This window comes from Uloborus diversus, chromosome 1, assembly GCF_026930045.1.
Source record: "Uloborus diversus isolate 005 chromosome 1, Udiv.v.3.1, whole genome shotgun sequence".
Classification (NCBI taxonomy): Eukaryota; Metazoa; Arthropoda; class Arachnida; order Araneae; family Uloboridae; genus Uloborus; species Uloborus diversus.
Window position 1 is genome coordinate 37,837,885 of NC_072731.1, and position 20,910 is coordinate 37,858,794.

At 30.9% G+C, this 20,910-nt stretch overlaps 1 protein-coding gene across 1 annotated transcript in view; it reads right to left on the reverse strand.

Annotated features, from left to right (window-relative positions):
* Positions 1-840: 840 nt before the first annotated feature.
* The window catches only part of LOC129234361 (cell adhesion molecule DSCAML1-like), an 87,420-nt gene continuing 67,350 nt past the window's right edge, over positions 841-20,910 (reverse strand). Inside the window, exons 23-30 of the mRNA XM_054868355.1 lie at positions 18,587-18,754; positions 17,590-17,660; positions 16,246-16,483; positions 14,928-15,023; positions 13,910-14,098; positions 3,611-3,775; positions 2,138-2,328; positions 841-924 (exon numbers count right to left, since the gene is read on the reverse strand). Of these exons, the coding sequence (XP_054724330.1) occupies positions 841-924; positions 2,138-2,328; positions 3,611-3,775; positions 13,910-14,098; positions 14,928-15,023; positions 16,246-16,483; positions 17,590-17,660; positions 18,587-18,754 (1,202 nt within the window). The remainder of the gene's footprint in view (positions 925-2,137; positions 2,329-3,610; positions 3,776-13,909; positions 14,099-14,927; positions 15,024-16,245; positions 16,484-17,589; positions 17,661-18,586; positions 18,755-20,910) is intronic.

Below are 20,910 nucleotides of genomic sequence, written 5' to 3' on the forward strand. Positions count from 1 at the left end.
GGGATGCGACAACAACATTCTGGTAAAAAATAATTTATTGAAAAATAATGAAACAAATAAACCGAATTTAGGAAATAATTCATGCACCAAATAAATAAATAAATAAATAAATAAATAAAACAGTAGGTAATTTCAATGAATTTGAACAATATCTTTCCATTTAATTAACTTTCTGCAAGTTAATACATCACTACACTTCTCTTTGTATAAACACGGAGTGTAACTTTTATGCCAATGTTAAACGACGCAATGTAATATGAAATATGTACTTCGTATATTAAACCAGAATTTGAAATATTTGAACAGAAGTAAAAACGAAACAATTCAGCAAAATTTGAAAGCAATTATTTTGGCAAAAAACATTTAAAAAAGAACAGTCGATGTATAAAACAAGTTGTAGAAAAGCAGCTCAACTGAACAAAGTTGGAAAAAAAACCTTTCGTGGTGCTAAATTTCATTTTTAATCATATGTACTGATGTGATAGAGCTTATCTGTTAAAAGTTCATTTTTAGTGTTAAAACGTAGGATAGGAAAATTACTTGAACTCTGAAAATTATTCACATAAAAATTAATAAAGATGAAGACGACTTTATGTTATTGGTATTCACTTTCAATAAAAGCTGATTGTGCTGTATAAAGAAAAAAAAACTGCCAAGTACTTTTATTGAGTTCCAGTATATTTGTTGACTTAAACGCAACGTTAGTAGAATGGAAAGGCAAACCGTTAGTTTCAATTGATTGTTGACGTCATACACCTGTCCACGTGATAACGTACATCACAGCATCAAAACGGATGCTAAACTAACAATTGTAACGTCCAGTCAGTCGTCACTAATGAATTATTGGGCACTATCATATATATGTTCATTGTCAGATGTTCTTCTTAAAGTCATTGGTTTATTGTACAAAGTTTGCGTTCCATCCTGAAAAGAAAGAATAAAAATAAATAAGTTATTTTTAAAGACATTGTGATGAATAATAGTAAGTTAGTATGAAAAAAATCAAAAACAATATAAAGAATTTAATAACAACAAGAAAAAAGTTAGTGCGGCCTATAAACACACTTGATACATCACTGAAAAATAATGAGTTATAGTGTATAATATTGGCATCAACACCCAACTGTTGTATATACAGACGCGCACGTTTGCCTGCCACTTCAAAATTTATGTTACTTGTGTAAGTAATTCAACCCAGAAACAGCCTCTAGGGGAACACAGGCAAGTTGCAGATGTGGGGAAAAATGAAAAATATTGTAATTTCCATTAAAAAATAATAGGTTATAGTTATATTCATGAATTGGTAAGAAAACAAACGCGAGATGCCTTATTGATCAAATCAAAACGTTAGTAGAGAGGTACATCCACTGTTAATCAAGTACTTATTATTTGACAGCGAATGCAATTTTTGTTTATGGTATAGTATGGTTTCATCAGTTCAAAGTAAGCTGCATTTATTTTTGTTAATTGTTTTAAAATTTTTTTAACACAGCTTATTTTTAGAGTACCGCATAGCTGACTGAAGTTGTCTAAGTAAAATGACAATTCAAAAATCTCTGCCCCATGAGGCAAGATGACGTACTCAGCATCTATTGCAGATAAAATAATATTGCCATGGAAATATTTCCACAGCACATTAAACTTATCAGTTGAACGCATTTGATTTCGCTTTTATCAGACCATTATAATTTTTTCCCGGCACGGCCTCGATATGAACCAGTTAGGAAAAAACATCTTTCTCAACTCTTTGGAATTCTTTACTGTTATGTTTTTAAAATTTAGTATTACGAAATAATTGTAATTATGAATAATGAATGCTCCACTATTTTCTGATATATTTGTTCTATATTATTTTAAACGAAATCGTCATCTTATCCCGTATCAGGAGCAAGATGACCTATAATTGCGTTTTACAAAAATACCTCGACATAACAAATTTTTGAAATCAATTTCATGGTAATCTCATAGCTTTATCAATTAAGATTCGTCTCAAGAATTTGATATAACAAAGTATCAGTTGAAATTTTTTTTCGCCCGAGAGAAATAAATAATAATAAAAAAAATACTGTTCAGGTCGTCATTTTGCCCCATGTTTCCATATAAAAGAGCATACTGAGTGTTCTATGTGATCCCTTACCTTGTTGATGAATGCTCTTAGCTCCTGCTGCCCTTTGACGATGTCTTGATCTTCAGACATCATCTGAATCGTTTCGTAAGGAAGAGGATAAAGTCCTGCTCTGTTGGGATCCATCAGCGATCGCGTCTTGTCAATGTCTACGTAGCGTTGTAGAGTGCCAACCATAGCTAGATGCTTTTCTGCTGCAAGTGCTTCAATTAAAAAACGTATCATTCACTTTAGTTGGATTGTTATTGCAATATGAGTAAACATAACAAGAATTTGAATCTGAGTTAAAAATTCAATTCATGTAATGTATCTTTTTTAGTATAAAGTTTTCATTGAATGTTTTTCTATTAAATTTAAAGAAATTTTCTCTTGGGTAAGTTTGTTAAATCGGAGAAATCAATTTTTTGTTCCACATCACAATAATTGATGAATGCTTAAATTCGATGTGAAATAAAAGATTGAATTTTCAATGTTAAAATGTCTAGAAAGAGACGAAACGTATTTAGGGTACAAAGTTGCATAACTATTTGGATAAAAGTTTCCAATTTTCTCATAAAAATTCTCTTTGTGAATAATTAAATGAAGCAATTTTCAGAAAGGCTCAAAAATAAAAAGGAAAACGAAAGAAAACGAAACACTAATCTGAAAAAAAAAAAAAAAAAAAAAATCTTATCCCGAGATGGCTCGAGTTCAAGTAAATGACAGATTGTAAACGCGGAAAAAAACGTCAGTTTGTACATCTTAGTTTTAAAAGATTATCTAGTTTTGAAAGTAATTTTAATAACTAAAATTTTGGACTTTTTATAAGTCAGGCTGACCCTAATAGGCCTCTTATTTAACTTTGAAACTCTTAGAAGCAGTGCTATGATAGCTGCACGTTTAGCTTTCTCATCACGTTAGCCTGTCATTATATTTTGTCCTAATTTATTAATTAGTTTTAGTACCTTGCAAGGTACTTAAAATTCAACATAACTTCAATAACTCAGGTTCACATTATATCAATTCTTGCATAAAAGCTCAAGAAGTAATATCTGTAAATCTCCTAATTTCGAAAATTAATTATCTTAATATTAAAAATGCCTTTATTTAATGCTTAGGTAAAAAGGCTTCACTGCCAATTATTTTTTAATACTTATGTCTAAGATACTGTTTTGTGACAACAATTAAATTTAATATTTTAAGCCATGAAACATGCGTCGCTCGGAGCAACATTTCAGAGACAGAGCGAGTTTTTGGTTCATATTTTAATAAATGTTACTGCAGACTTGTGTACTTAATTCTTTTTATCTCTCCTGTTTCAAACAGAATATTTCAACGAGTATATTTCGATTGCATGCAGAAAAGATGTGCGATAGATACTTTGCAGGAACGACAGCTTTGATAGCAGAAAACTTAAGATGAATGTGAAACTTCAACGAAATATTTTATGATTGCAGTAGGTAGTGATAAAGAAGAAATTAATATAATGAACTTTATAATAGTTACCTCTTTCAAGATTATGTCGGCTGCGGATCTTTTTCACACAGACACAAGCCACAATAAGAACTATCCCAATAGTCAACAAAGAAAATGTTACAGGAATGACGACTGCCATGTCAAAATAGCTTGAGTTGGGTCCCAAACTAGATACTGACAGCAAGGAGTGTCCGTCTGGGGAAAGAAAACGAGGTAAAGCACACATATAGGTTCAAAAATTTTCTAACGAATTGAAATTATTGAAAATAATAGCGAGTATGTTTTGTCGTTGACCAGAATAACAATACATAAGAGTTAAACATAACATTGTACATTTAGGTAATTAGCATAACAGAGAATTTAATCTTTGAGCTGTAAATTAAAAGAAATCATTACAGTTTTATTGCAGACTTTATTCGACATTCAACGCAGTTTCAATCTTGTAATTAAAAACACTTTCAAAGAAAAAAAGTATGAGTTTCTTATATTTGTTTTTTTTTTCTACATTAAATGAAGCCATGACTACTAATTATGTGTGAAATACATTGATGTAGTTGGGTTTGGGGGGAAGGGGTGGAAATCGGGGCACGCAGTTCCCAGAAATATTAATTAGCTTTTTAATGTAAAAATAATGCAAATGTAATGCACATTTTTTTTTTAAATCACCCTTTTTTTTCGAGTCTTCCAAGCTTTATGGTGAGTTCTCATAAACATTTTTTCCAAAGGCCTTTAACTCTCTAACTGTATTTTAAGGTTCTGAGATTCCATACTGAAAATTGCGCTGAATTTAAATCTAGAACAATCAATCCTCAATCAAAAAGTTACATAACAAAAAAAAAATTTTTTTTACAAAATGAAATGTTTTTATCCTCATCAGAAATTAAAATTATCTTTTCTGTTTGTGATAAAGTGCAATTGGCCGTGTTACAGTCAATAGTAAATGCTCGCGATACAAACATTTTAAAAATTCGAACTACCTTGCGTGTATTTATGATCAGTGCATATAATATAATTGTATTCAAAATAAATAAAACTTGGTGAACCTTTTAGAACTTGTATAAGTTAGTAGAAATAAAAATACAAGATTTCCGTTGACCTTTTATTACATGTATTCTCATTCTTTTTTAAAGCTAGAATGTTCACATAATCAACTGTTAAATTTCATTTGTATTAATTACACATTATTTGTACAGTGATGCTGACATAAAATAATTGGCCTGTCACTAGGGAAATTATTTCAGTGTAAAATGTTTCAGGTAATACACTAAAAATTTATATGAAACACTCTGTTCATAAGCTAAATTTTTTATAATTGTGGCAACTGATGCTATATAAATAAAGCATCTAGTGTTATTTATGCAATGTCAATTAAATAATTTGTAATTTACTAACTCCCTAAAATCTTGCCGAAATTCCCTCTATATTATACAGTTTAAGAACAAGCTCCAAAATGTTGTTCAACTAATTTTGGAAGTTTTTGCAGATAACTGTCATAAATAGCTACGTAAAGCAGATTGAGTTTATTAAAAAGCTTAAATGAAAACTTGTTAAGAATATAAAAGAAGACGCATGAGCATATTAAATATTTCGACTGTTCTATATATATATATATATATATATATATATATATATATATATATATATATATATATATATATATGTTGAAAAAAAAAAGATAGCGAAGGTTTTTTTTTATAAAAATCTATTTCAAATCAAGTGAAATGACATGCAAAAATACATTTTTGAAACTATAAATAAAAAAAAAAAATAAATAAATAAATAAATAAAATAAATTAACAACAATTAAAAAAGAGTAAATAAAAAAAGGATAAGTTAAAAATGTAAAATTTAAAAATAGCAAAGTGCAGTCATGTTTCTTTAAAGTTAGTTTTTAAAATACCATCATGAAACAATTTTGCCCGCTTACTGAAACTACCGCATCTAAAACCGATGTTGAAGTTAGTTTCAAACAAAAGGAAGTATTGTCAAAAACCTGTCATTGGTCGTGACCTTTAAAACAAAATTGTGGCGAAAGTAATGATTCATTACTCTACTACTTTGGCGATTGTTGTATTGAACTTCTGGCAGAACAAAGAATTCTGAAAATACATACCCCACTCTTTTTTTTTTTTTCAATTTATACTCGGTCATTCACCCAACAAGTATTGTTCCGTTTTAAAAAAGCAGATTCGCCTAAGTCAAATACTGTTTGTCAGTTTTATTTCAAATCCAAACCAACTATCGTCTGCATAAGAGTGACATGCATATAAGAAATGTAATGTGATGCTGAACAGAATTAATAATCATCGTGAGCATTATTTATTTATTTTTGTTTTATCAATTGAAGAATGTAATACATATTCACTTAAATCTTTAAACATTTTATTTCAAATTGAACTACAACAGTTATTAAGCAAATCTATCACTCGATTTGCTATATTTTACTGAATCATATTATTCATTTCATGATAAAAATCCGATCAATAAAATGTCGAGTAGTTTCTCGAAGCAACAAAATAATGTATTCAGATTTTAATATTGCATTGAAACAAAGAATCAATTTTTTACTAGGTTAATATTGTCTACGATTAAAGTACTTATAATCCACTACATTGCATTGTACATAAATAAAACACTAATGATTCACTGTATTACATTACGCTACAATAAAGCAATAAAATTTTAATTCTATTACATTGTGAGCAATTTCACGGCAACGCATGTATCAGCTGTTGCATTAAATATCCTAGAAAGACTAAGTGTGAGACAATATGTGAGATTCTTACTTTCATATAATGCAATTAAATTTCGAAGATTTACAAAATCAATATTTAAAAACAACTAAGCAATCAACGGACCTCATAAAATACGCCCGTTAGAGCCGAATAAATAAACAAATAAATAATTATTGCGTCTGGAAATTTTTAATATTTAATTGCAGTACATAAAAGTATAATCCATGTCCTTTATAATGTCTTTGTGAGCTGTTTAGTGGAACCGTTAATGCGTCGATCCAAAATAGAATTGGCTATTGTATAAAAACATTAAGTCAATTGTAAGTTGGTTTAGGAATATAAATCAATCGCCTTTATAGCACATTTTATAATATATATATATATATATATATATATATATATATATATATATATATATATATATATATATATTATTTTTATTGCATTGTCTGTATCGGAACAAAAATAGTAAGCTTTTGACTTTATTACGTTACACATTAAAAATAGTCATCATTTCAAATGTTACATTCATTACAGACGAGTAATCAACTACTTTATCTCTTTCTTTGTTTGTACACAATAAAATCAACTTTTCAAGGCACTGTGGACGCTATAACGCGATTTGACTTATGCGAAATGGATTCGCGGAATGGTAAATGGAAAAGCGAGTTTTTCACAAGTAACGTACGTATCTCAAAGCTGACGTGAACTCATCACCCTTAAAACGAGAGTTTTTTTGAAAGCGAAAAGCTAGGCTACGCATCGGCTTCGTTGTCGGTTACTAAATATTGTCTTCGTAAATGGACTTACACACTTTTAGCATATTGTAGGTGAAAATAAAAATTTATCAAAAAACAGCATACATATCCTTTTTTACAACGCGAAATTTTGATTTAACGCGAGCTGTCTTGGATCGCATCCCTCGCGTATGTCAACTCTCAACTGTATTATACTGTAAGCAAACATAATAAAGAAATACTTATTGCGCTATTGTATGTTTGGGGAAACCTAACCGGTCAGCTTCATAATGCTGTGTAGCCTTTACAAGTCTGCCAAGTTCGATTTGCTCAAACTATAGTTACAAATTATTCACTATTCACTTTACATAAGACATAATAAATTGACAAAAAGAATCAAGTTCTCTATTAAATGTACTACATAGAACAACAAAATCAATTACACGCTGAGCTACGGTCAGAAAGAATGTATATTATGTATAGATACTTTTTTTCCCTCCGAATTATTAGATCGCATATAGGCAGAAATTGAATGAGAAAAATAATTTCTATCTGTTCCAGTAGATGTCAGCTACTAGTAACACATGCACAGAAAATCTGAAATATAGGCTAATTACACTTTTACACAGGAATTATAGCAGCTTTTAGATCAAGTGTACAGTAATGGAAATAATCAACTGTTCTCTGTTTCATTACTTCTTACTATTAATATGATATGTTATTATTAACAATTGTGCTTGACATCTTTATGTCGTTTAACGTTGGGAAGGAAATAAATAATTCACTGTATATTGAGCTTTGCGTGTTATACGCGTAGGATAAAGAAACTGAAACTTCAAAAGTAACGGCTTTATAGTATAAAGACACGAAATCCCCCCTCCCCTCACCATTGCCTGACACTACAGTGCAGTGAAGACTGCTATGCTACTGTTGGAAACCTTTTTGTTCATTTTGGCCCTCGACTGTGTTATTCAGGGCTTCTTTGTTAAAGACACGTGTCATGTCAAATGGGAATAGCTCGTTTTCTCCCCCTTTATCTCCTAGTAGTAATCAATACTTGATTTAAGGTACGATAAGTTTGAAAAAAAAGTGCTTCTCTTCCCGTTGTATTTGGTAAATCCGTCAACCACAAAATGTAACAATATAAAAATCCCCTAAAGAATCTTTAAGAAATGACAATGAAGATAAAAACTATTAGTACGAATTTTAAAAATATTTTCATAATACTTTTATTTATTCATGTATTTTTGTGTCATAAAATGGTATTTTAACAACATAGCAAATAAAATTTTGCATTAAAAAAGTTTGTTAAAACCACAAGCATTAAATGTATATTTAATTTCCATTCATCATTTTTTTTTGTTTCGTTTTCAAAACATGAAATTCGGCGTTTGAAGCCATGTTGTTAAACTTGTAAATTTCCCAGAAATACAATCCGCGGTACGCATACCCTAACTTGAAGGACGTAAAATCTCTCTCACTTTCAAAACTGCGGTCTTATTTTAAGAATAGGAAGATTTTTTTTTTTTTTTATGTTTCTCTCTTTTTAAGTTAAGCATAGATTTTAAATAAAGATAAATATTTTCCTTAAAATCGTTCTACTTCAAAATACCCTATTTCGAAGCCAATTTCCATGTAATTTTCGAAATAGATCTCAAAGCAACGGAAACTAACTATTACATCTCTCATCGAGGGCTGAAAAAAGTCGCACACATTCATAGTGATAGAATTTCAATTTTCAAGTTTGGGTTAGTGGAAAATATTTTTTAAAAATGTAATTCAAAATCAATTTTAAATGTAGGCAAATCTTTCCGTCATTTCCCCGTTATTTTACAATTGTCTTGAAGCAAGAAATGCATTCAAAGAAACAATATATTACACTCGTCAAATAAAATAATTTCGTAAAATCAAAGTTGTGGAATCTCTTATTTTCATCAGACCAAGATAAAAAAAAAATACCATATTTCACGCACTTTCTAAGAGAGCTAAAGGGAATAATAGATCCATATAAAAGCGCCAGACGCCACACAGTGGGGCGAAAACGCCAAAAAAAGCGCTTATAAATGGGGTTTTCCCCCTATATTAAACCAATTGAGGATTAAAAAATTGCACAGGTTCTTAGGCAATCGGAACTGGAATTTTAGAGCCTTTCGTAAACTACATAGCTGAAGGGAGCCTTTAGAAAGTTGAAGAACCATGAATGCGGGAATTAACAAAAATTGCTTTTAAGCAGTATATATATTTTTTCTTATTAAAGGCGGGTATATTTAATTTCTCTTGTGTCCAACGATAGTAATAGGACGAAAAAAAATGAGTAATCAAATTGTCAAACTGAAAATCGGTTTTGATCAGCACCGAAAACTTGGGAATTCAAAATTATGTTTTTCAAAACACTCTACAAAAAATGTCCTCTTATGTCTTTTTAGAAATTAATATTAGTTAGTCATAAATGGTCTGTAGAAAGACTCTGAAAAGGAATTAGCTGCGTAAACCTGCGAACTTTGGACCCAGAGCCCAAACAAATCAAGAAAAATCCATTATAACGTGCCTGTGTAAACAAACAAGCGAGAGGTTTAAAAAAAATTTTAAGCGCTTTTTGGCGTTTTCGCCCCACTGTGCGTCGCGTTGCTAACATGCTCGACATGTCAACAGCTTCACTTCAAAGTCCTCAACCCTCACTTGTAGAATCCAAAGACTACCAGCTACCAACAGTACTTTACAATCGAATATATCGATTGAAGTATGGAAAATCAATCACACAGCAAATAGATTACTTAATAAGGAATATCTAGTTCATTAACATAATTGGGTCATGCTCTTTAAAACATCTAACGGCTCCTATAAGAATATATTAAAGAATAGCGCAGTCATATACGTAACACTTTGTAATGAATAACAATTACAGAAACACTTTCCCATTTTTTTTTTTAAATATCAATCCAATTGATGTGAATTGCATGACATAGTTTCAATTAAGAATACAAGAAAAATGATTTAAAATATCGATGTTAATTTTTTAATGGAATTAAAACTCTTTATAATTTTAATTGCTACAGCGCAATGATAATACAAAAATAAAAAATAACACGTTATTCACCAAGTCGCATATGATGCGGTTAAATAATTCAATTGTAAATTTTGCTAAAAGCGCTGTAACAAAGCAATGAAACGCTTGCAATGAAAGTTCCGACTACAGAGCACTCTGTTGTTCCGTAAGGAAACGAACTTCCAGCGATTTTAACTGGGCATCATTTTTCTAATGGATGCGAAGTAAAAGAAACAACTTTAAGTGAAAGCATTGTAAATTAAACAACTTTACAGATATAATCTTTTGTTCGAGCCACGTGGTTTGATGTATTGTAAATTAAACAACTTCACAGATGTACTAATTTTTTGTTAAAGTCACGTGTGTCGATGCAATGTAAATTAAAAAACTTTACAGTAACAATCTTTGTTCTGACCATGTGGGTTGATGCTTTGTAAATTAAACAACATTACAGAAATATTCTTTTGATTCAACCACGTGGATAGATGCTATGTAAATAAACAACTTAACAGATATGATTCTTTGTTTCAGCCACGTAGGTCGATGCGATGAAAGTTAAACAACTTAACAGAAAGAATCCTTTGTTCTGACCATGCGGGTTGATGCTCTGTAAATTAAACAACATTACAGAAATATTCTTTTGATTCGACCACGTGGATAGATGCTTTGTAAATAAAACAATTTTACAAATGAGCAAGATTACAGGAATTTTCTTTCTTTTAAGTCACGCCATTTGATGCTTTGTAACAACTTTACATGAAAATACTTTTAGTACTACACGTGTTAATGCCCTGTAAATTTAACAATTTTACAGAAATGTTCCTCTTTTTAATATATGGGTTGAAGCTCAGTGAATAAAAACACTTTTCCAAAATTGTCTTTTGTTTAAAAAACGTGATTCGATGTATCGCAAGTTAAACATCTTTACAGAATTAATCTTTTCTTCAGTTAGGTGGGTGGTTTCTTTGTAAATTAAACAGCTTTATAGAAATAATCCTTTTCTTCAATCTCAACTTTCAATGTGCTGTAGAATAATCAACTTTACTTTTAGAATTTGTTGTTATAGTCACCACATGGATCCATGCTTTGTAAACTAAACAGTGTTATGGAAAATAACTTGATTGCTATAAAATAGTAGCTAAGTGAATGATAAAAAAAGCAACTTTCAGAAAAAGTTGAAAAAAACTGTGCTATATTTGCAAAAAAAAAAAAAAAAAAAAAAATCTGTATTTACAGAAATAAATTTAAAAAAAGAAGGAAAAAAAAAGAAAGAAAGAAGAAACCGGTATTGTGTAGAAAATTATGCTACCAGAGGTAGAAAATAGAGTTTATCAAAATACAAGATTTTTAGAAACAGGTTGCTACACTTAGATATACAGAACCAAATAGGATTGTATACAAATAACAATAAAATTTTTGTTTTTCCTCCGCAATAGAAAACAAAAATAGTTCAAACAATTTTGTAATTTTGATATGATAATTAACTTTGATGTTAAAATCCATGTGAAGGCTAAGACTCGGAAAAAAAAACCTGACACTTATTGTTAGAAAATACTTGATACATTAATGCAGCGTTTCCCTAAGTGTGTTTCGCGGAACCCTTGGGTTCCGCTGAAGTATAAGAAGGATTCCGCTGCTAGTTAGCCGTTGTATGAATTTATTTTCCACTAGTTTCAAGGAAAAATAAAACAATCAATATCAAGGGTCTAAAATAGTGCTCCAGATTGAGTCAACACAGTTTTTAGCATCGCCATGTCATAATCAAGTAACTATCATCTGAAATTGGGGAAAGTTCTTCATGAAGCTTCAGAAATCGTTTATTTTGTCAAATCTCGTTTTCTCCAGTCAAGACTATTTATTAAGATTTATGAAGACATGGGTAGGCAGCAAAAATCACTACTTTTCCACATAAAATATGCTAGGAATCCAAAACAAAAGTTTTTAAAGCTTGTATAAATTTTCAAGTGAAATGAAATTTTTTCAACTGGAGCAGGAAAGCGTCAATATTTTCAGCTGTTTTCGATGTTTTACACGAGGAACGAAGGCGGATAAATATTTTGTCGACTCTTTTTTGGTGAACTGAACCAAGTGACGATTTTTACTCAAAGGGAAACAGTAACAACATTTGTTAGTTTGTTGGGAGAGACAAAGTAACAAAGAAATAGCGTTAAAAAGAAAGCTGAATTTTTGTGTTCCCTGCCTCAAAAAAAAAAAAAAAAAAAATGTCTTGCTTTTTTAAATGGAATTTCTGCCAGAAACAATCTGTATGAAGAAAGCTCAGTGCAGCTACATATTTTGTGACTGATGGGTCACATGTTTGATACTGACAACGTTCGGGGATCCACCATGTGCGTTAACTTGGATAGGGCAGGTTCAATCAGTTGTAGTCGAAGTCTTCCAAAGTTCCATCCCAAATCAATACTTTTGGAGATAGTGGGCTGGTGTTGCTTAGCCCCTGGTCAGGCATAAAGAAAGCTGTCTTTATGACAAAAGCATTCAAAGTCCTTCTCTTGAGTAATAGGTGCAAAAACCAAAGATGAATCTGCAAATTGTTTCAGCTGAGGTCTCCTTGTATTTCTGTTCTTGTTTGAATTCTTGTATTATTTTTCGAGATAGAAATAGTAATGCTTGACGAGAAAATAATTCTGTTGTTTCACCCCTTTGAAATGATTGGGAGTAAAAATTTATCAGCACCTCTGCCATTGAGGTACGCATGTGCAGCAAATTTTATGTGAATCCTTGATTTGACGCACAGCAGTCACGATAAAACTGGAAATCGGTTGATTTGGCATTTATCTCTGAAAAAATTAGTGGCAAAACTAATCAACATCAGCTCACATGGAGATACACGAGTATACCATGTTTCTTTCAATTCCATGTATTACATTTTGAGTTTGATCACTCTTAAGAAAAAAAAATGCTAAGGTAAAATACATGCTAAACACAAGTAGACAGAGAGATAATTTCCAAAAATGGTTAAGGTAGGCTCGGCACACCTTAAGACGTGTTAATCTGTCAAAATACGAAAACTCTCACGTAAGCAAGTTTTTTCTATGCGGAAGAAAGTAATCGAATGATGATCATTTTTCATCTTTATTATTTGACTCCTAGATCGTTAACATTTTGTCTTTTAGTCAGAAACAAAAACGGGGTTCCTTTAAGTATATCACTGAGGGTTCCGTGGCCTAAAAAGTTTGGGAACTGCTGCATTAATAAACGGTAATTTAATGGTAATTAAATAATGCAAACTAGTAAGAATCTAATGAGATTATGCTTCGAAAAAAATGAATCTCAATATGTGTATGTATGTACAAAAGGCAAAAATGTTGGATACATTACATGAATAAATTGGAAAAGCAAGATGGAGACCAAGTTTCTTCATGTCATAGCAAAGCTAACGCTAATCTCCTGTCAAATTTTTTTCCATCTTAAAAGTTTATAAATGTACAATCATTTTTCTTCTGTTTAAAGTCATTGCGTTGGAAAACTAAAACATGTTTTAAGAAAAGGCTTGTTCATCTGGTGATGAACTTGAAGCAATACTACCCAACTTTATTAGAAGTTATTTTTTTTAAGAAGCAACTTGCTTTTTTTTCTCTCATATTATAAAGCGTCAATAATTTTTCACGTGCTGAAAAAAGTCGCATTGAACAACAAACTAACAACAATTGTTACACTTCATAAAAATAATTTTTAAGAATATTTCTAAAAAAAAAAGCCTTACAGATTCAAAATTTGAAGCAAGATTTTTTTTCATTTTTTATAATCTACTATGTATTTTTTAAAAATAATATTTTAATGAAAATTTCACCTCCTTCTCCAGTCTTGATTGCAACGATCTCACTTGGGTCTCCTTTTCCATATTGATTGGTCGCTGTGACATAAATTTGGTACATTTTCTGGGGATGTAAGTTGCTCAGCGTGTATGTGTTGTCTTCTGGGGCAACAACCGCAACTTCTTGCCATTGCCCTTGGTCCTCTCGGTAATGCACAGTATATCCTATTAGAAAATAACAGAATATTTTTACTTATTAGAAATGTGATTAAACTTATGCGAGTGAAGAACTTCGGTTCTCGCTTTTCACTATCTATTTTGAGTATTTCAACTGTGACACATTTTAAGTGTTATGAAAGCAAAATCACATATATAAGTAACATTTTGAAAAATATTACATTTACTTGAGTCTACTGCATATTTACAAACATCAATATCACGAATTAAGAATATTTCTGCAAGGAGATTTTACCTTTTAATTCCAAAATGGAAAGGTCCGATTTTCCGAAGTCTTTCTTTAAAGAGACTTGGTAATCATATCAAATATTATGATTTTCCTCGCTCGATCACTAACATGAAACAAATTACCACTTTTCCAGCGCTGTATGGCATATCTCAGGACTTCCCATTAAAGCATAAGTCAGTGGCTAACAAACTTTTTTGGGTCAAGGGGTTATTTTGTAATTAACATATCCCATGGTGCCAATTCGTAAGAAAATTATAACTAGCCTTAAATGACGGACAAAATTAATACATCCGGTGTACTTGTATTACATAGCACTTATTTATAGCCGATGGACACCGTAAATATAGCGAAAGTTTTATAATTCACGAGTTTATATTTATTTGTGAAGTTATGGCAACATTTGTGGCACAAAACGGTTCAACGGGGAATGGAGCACAACCTGGTATCTACTAATGAGTTGGAAAAAAAAATATATCAAGAGCATTAAAAATTGGATAATGTGATGGTAATTTCATCATAATCAGATGTCAGCAGGTTATGTTTTAAAACTAATAAAACATTCAATTGATAATTTCAATAACTGCATACCTGAAAGTGGATTGTCTATTTTCCGTGTATTCCAACGGAGACTGACCGACGTAGCAGATGTGGCTATGACATACACAGAAGGAGCTGGAGGTAAATCTATGGTAAGATTCAAAAGAAAATGGGGGTTATGAAATGCTGTTATTAAGTTGTAGCAAAGCAGCGTGATTTGAAAAATGGTCGAATTATTGGTCGATATTTTGTAAACTATCGTACTCGTGATATTTGTAAAATATCTACTCTTAAAAATGCATATCTCATCATCATTATGCAATAAAATATTTGTTTGAAATGCTTTTCCCCCCTATATGTTAGGACTTTTCAATGGTGAGGATTTTCTTTTGCATTATAAATAAATATACATATGAGAGAGAGGAAAAATATGGAATAATGCACTGTAAATAAATAAATAAATAAATAAATAAATAAATAAATATAAATATATATATATATATATATATATATATATATATATATATATATATATATATATATATATATATATATATTTATTTATTTATTTATTTGTGTGTGTGTATGTGTGTGTGTGAGAGAGAGAGGGAGAGAGACCCAAGGTTTTTTTAATAGTTAAGGAAGGAGAAATATGCATTGCTGAACTCAGAAGTAAATTTTGTTGAATGATAAATTTGTTCCTTTTTAAAAGAAAGGAAAAAGAGGTAAATTTCTTTTAGATCTTTCAAAACATCTTTCTTCACACAATTATACTAGTCACATAAAGCTCGGAACATTTATTAGGACTTTTTTAGCATTTACTCAAAAATTTTATTTATTCGAAGATGTAGTTGTTTTACTTCCTGACTAAACTGAACAATTTACAAAGTATTGCGATATTAAAAATCTCAAGCTCTCAAGAGGCATTTCTATGATTTGAACAAAAAGTATGTACATTTTTCTTCAATATTAATTAAATTCTGTGAAAAGCCTGTGCAAATAATGGAATACTTTTGGCACTGAATTTTTTTTAGTTGCAGCTGTTATTTTTAGAAATTGGATCATGTTTCTGCTCTGAGATGAAAAATTATAAGCGAAAATTGGGGGCCCATTGTCTTAGATCGCGAAAACTTTAAAGCAAGAGGAAGCCTTTTGAGTCAATATCCTTCAAAAAAGCGCACCCTTGGACAGTCATATTTTGTGTGTAGTGCTTGTAACACAAAAAATTAGTCATATAGTACTTATGACCAAAATATAATCTAATACTTGAGCGGGCTACAAAATTTTGAAATTTGAAGAACTATGATCTTTAACGTTTTCATCAGTGTATTTAGACGAGAAAGGAGTCCTCAATTGTTCAATGACTTGCCTCCATCCAGTGTTCGGACATAAAGTTCGTGTGACGGTGGTCCACTTCCCGCCCCGTTGAAAGCTTTCACTACGACGCTGTAATCTGAAGCCTTCAACAGATGGGTCAGAAAAAATTCTTGCTGTACATCTGGCTGGAAATCAACGCTCTTGTATGAGTACGGCTGGCTGGAGTCCCTACTTTTGTAGCCCACATAGTATCCCTTTAGAAGTCCATTCCAGCTATCTTTAGGAGGAGGCTGAAAAAGAAAGAGTTAAAATTCAGGAAAACGTTAGAACGACAGTAGTAAAATTGGAGGGTGAATATTTTTTTCGGATCTCTACCCTCCACCATAAAAGAGACTTTGCGCGTGTGTGTGTGTGTATCGTAAAAAGAGCCCTTAGATCTTACGAGTAAACATATTTCAAAGCACATAGTTCTAAAAGTAAGGACGATTCAAGCAGCTTAAATGAGTAAAAAGTACCACAAAATAGTTGTATGTCACTGAATATATAATTTAATATTAAATACTATTATGTAGTGGCACAGCAAATAAAGGTTGCATTGTAATCTATTTTTGTCATCCTTGACAGAATATTCTAAGAATGTTTTTTCTACTAATGCATAATCTTGCAGAGGTGAAAGGAAATTTCTTCTGAACATGTGAAAGAGATATGAACATTTCTGTAGACAGCATATAAACTGATTTGGGCTATCCTGAGTCATAAATTCAAATTTATTATAATTTATTGCATAGATTCTCTACTAGGTTTTGCGAAATTTCATGACTTCACTTAGCATTACATATAATAGTGTTCAAGTACAATACATGCTATTAAAAAAAAAAAAAACCGCTACTTTTTAAAATTTGTTATTACTACCAAGAGTTTAAGAAATAAGATATGATGAATAACAGAAATCAAGGGTTTACAGTGGAGAAAGTAAAAATAATTCCTACATTTTTGTTTCAGTTAAATTTATCCAATTCCTTCAGTGTTTTCATAAGCGAACAAAATAGTAGTTTGCTACTGTATATGGAAAATTTGTAATTTTAAGTAATAGAACTTAGTCAAGAGCTTTCGCCTAAGACATAAAGGAAAAAAATATCTGATTTTTCCTTTTCTTTAGGAAAAAAAAAGTATATCTGTTTTTACTTGTCAACTTGTTTTACTAGGCTACTTGAAATAGCACGCACCTAAATCAAGATGTCTTGAACAAAATGGTTAGTAATAAATAGAAAAAAAGACATTCCCCGAATATTTCAACATTTTCTCAAAACTTTTCTTATTCTAAAAACGAGATCTGCGCAAATGTACGATTTTTGTTATTGCTAGGAGTTAAAGATTCATTAGAAATGCTATTTACCTTCCATGAGACTCTGATTGTAGAAGATCCTCTAGGTTCTGCGATGATATCTGCAGGTGGCGAGTTTGGTTCTGAAAATTTGAAGCAATTCTAATAATTGTTTTAAGATTATCAGCAAAAAAAAAATAAATAATAATCAAGCAATCGGTCTTGCATCATTACAAATAAAACTAAAATATATATTTTGAATTAATTTCTTCAATAAATAGGAGTACGTTTTTAGTTTATTATTTTTACTCAGTGCTACTTATATCCATTATACTTTTGGTATCCCAGATGTGTCCTTAGATGAGATAATTTACAGCAACACAGAGCAAAGGTGTAAAAGCTAAATGTAAAGTAAATGGTTTCTCCTCGTACGATCCTGAAAATAACATTTTAATTCAGATTTGCATTGATGAGTTGATATTTATTGGTTTGTACCAGTATTCGATTAAGGTAACATCAATATTTTATTTATTATAAATTTTTTACTATTTTTATGGATTCTTAAAATACATAAAACTTAATTTCATCGCCAAATTATTCTCTGTTGTTAATATCGTAGTGGAATAAATTGATGTAATCAAAAATTGGTAGGATGCTTGTATCAAAGGGTTACGAAGTGAGAAGACTTAAGCTTAAAAACGAAAGAGACTGGGGCTGTCGTTCCTCCTTTACATCCTGCCTTAACTACATCATTAACCAAACGCAATTCAAAATTGTAGTACAAATTTAAGGTAGTATTATGAATTGTGATGAATCAGACATCTTCACTTCTGAATTGAATCTGTTTTGGTCAGTTTTTATGATTGAAAATGGGCCCTATAACTACTGCAATTAAAGTAACTGTAATATAGTATCTCTCGTGCTTAACAATAAAATTAAAAAATAAATAAAAATAAAAATAGTTGGAAAAATTGAAATAAAAAATGAAAAATAAATAAAATATAATAATAAAAATTAAAGTAAATAAATGAATAGATAAATTTTTCCATGGAAGGGTCATTATACCTACCTTCTTCTCCTGTTTTAAGGTATGCGGCATCAGAAGGCTCTCCCCTGCCAACAGCATTTTCAGCTACAACTTTAAGCACGTATGAAGTGCCCGGATGCAGATCCTTCAACAAAGCTGAGGACTGAGAACTTGGTGCCGAGATTTCAAGTAGTCGATGAGGTGCTCCCCCTGTAGAGTCAAACATGAAATTATTCAATGAATCTGTGCTAAAATTGGATTTGGACATTATTGGGGTGCATAGCCAAAATTCAGTTTAAATTGTTTTTTCTATATTAGCTTTGCTAACAAGACTTTAAAAATTGGTCACTGCAGAAGACCTTTCTTACCACACATGCCACAATTGCATTCGATCATACAATTATTCTGAATTCTTTTTATGTCTGAATCATTTTTTTTAATGCTGCCTTTTTCTTTTAAACGAAGATTATTTCAAATTATTATTTAGGATGAGATGAATTTTATAACCATACATTAAATGCAACGTATACTACTAACGTAAAATGGGTGCTGAAATTAAAACACAATTACACTGTATCAAAAATTTCGAAACTTCTTTCATATTGAAATATAATTCATATATAGTTCATATATATTTGCATAAACGTCATACAAAATTCATATGTATTGCTTGTGTAAATATTTGATAATTTTTTTTCAATATTTCTAATGTTATGCAAAACAGCTTGTTTGAGTAGAATGAATTCAATATGAATAAAGTACATTATCGTGTAAGCTTGCTAAGTTTTTCAATATTACTGTGAAAAACTAGCATCCCTTCTAATTCGAGATACAAGCGAAATATTTTAATTGAGTTATACCTTACTATTTACAGTACAAATACATTTTACGTGAATCAAAGTGAATTTAAGGCCATCCTTTAAAATATGTAATAATGACCTACAATACTTTTATTTATGTTAATAAATGCTAATAGAATCACCATTCTAAGAGATGTAACGTAAAAATAATTACAGATATAAACAATGTGAAAATTTGACTAACTGTTTAAGGATTAGAAAACTGAAACAAATTATCAACGTACTTTCAATATATCAAATCATTGTTTCACAAATAACATTTGTCAGTAATATTGCCTTACCAAATATGTTATAGAATTCGAAAATTGATTCACAGTAATCATCGAACATTTTTAAACAGTCCAGTTGCTCGAACATTGGCTATCTCTTGTTCGATGAATTAAATTCTTTTTGCAGATATTGCGAGAGTATTACTTTTCATAATTTAGAGTAAGCTTTTGCACTCACTGAATTAATTTGCTTTTTTTTTCTGTCGACCACAGGTTCCTATCCAGCGATGCCTACCTCCCCAGAAGTAATAGCCCCTTCAATACTATGGAGCAACCCCCAAGAACACAGTTCCCCACCAAAAAAGAGAAAAAATATCTCTGAGCAGCTCGTTTCTCAAGAAATTTCGGCACCGCAATCTGCAACATCAGCACTCCGCGTGATCAATCCCGGTTCCAATCATTCAATGTTAATCTTCTTTCTGATCCATATAGCATAGTTCTTTATTTTGTGGAATATTAGTTAGTAACAGACAACAATCATATATATTAAAAACATATTGACGTGTTCTCTATCTTTTATAAAAGCACCAATTTTTTGAAAAGAAAAATGTTTTCTGGACAAAACTACGGATCTCATTGTATATTTTTGCTAAAAGGCGCGAACTTGGCTCTATTTTCAGATGGAAAGCAAAACGCTATAAATCATTCAACCAAAAATAACCGAAAAAAAAAACCAGTACGCTTCATTTCCTACAACAAAAACGGGCTACTGCCCTTGTTCGCAAGAGGCCATTTTTGAGGCACGTGTCTGGGGCATTTGCTCCCTAGAGCTTAATTGACGTCAGATGATGACGTCAGTGCTCTCCTGGCAATCAGCCAAAAACGTAACTCTTGCTCGCAAATAGTATTCGACGAGTTTTACTCTTTTTGATGCTTATAAATGTGTCAGAAGAAAGAAACCTTAATACTCATTTTCACTAGTTCATTCCTAATTTCACTCGTAGTCTCAATGCTGTACTGGAAGCTGACAAACCGCTCGGAAAACAGAGAGAAAACAAAACCAAAAAAAAAAAAAGCGCAAAATATGTTTTACCGTTTCTTGCCCCTAACAGAAAAATACCATGTATTTGAAGAATTAAAAAAAGTGCTGTTTCTTTTGTAGATTAACGAATTTATAATTGAAAATTTGAATGCTCATTTTTAAGAAAATTACTTTAATTATACTTTTTAATCTTTTCCCCAAATCATACTCTGTGAGTGCGCGCGCACACAAACACACAAACATCATACAGACAAA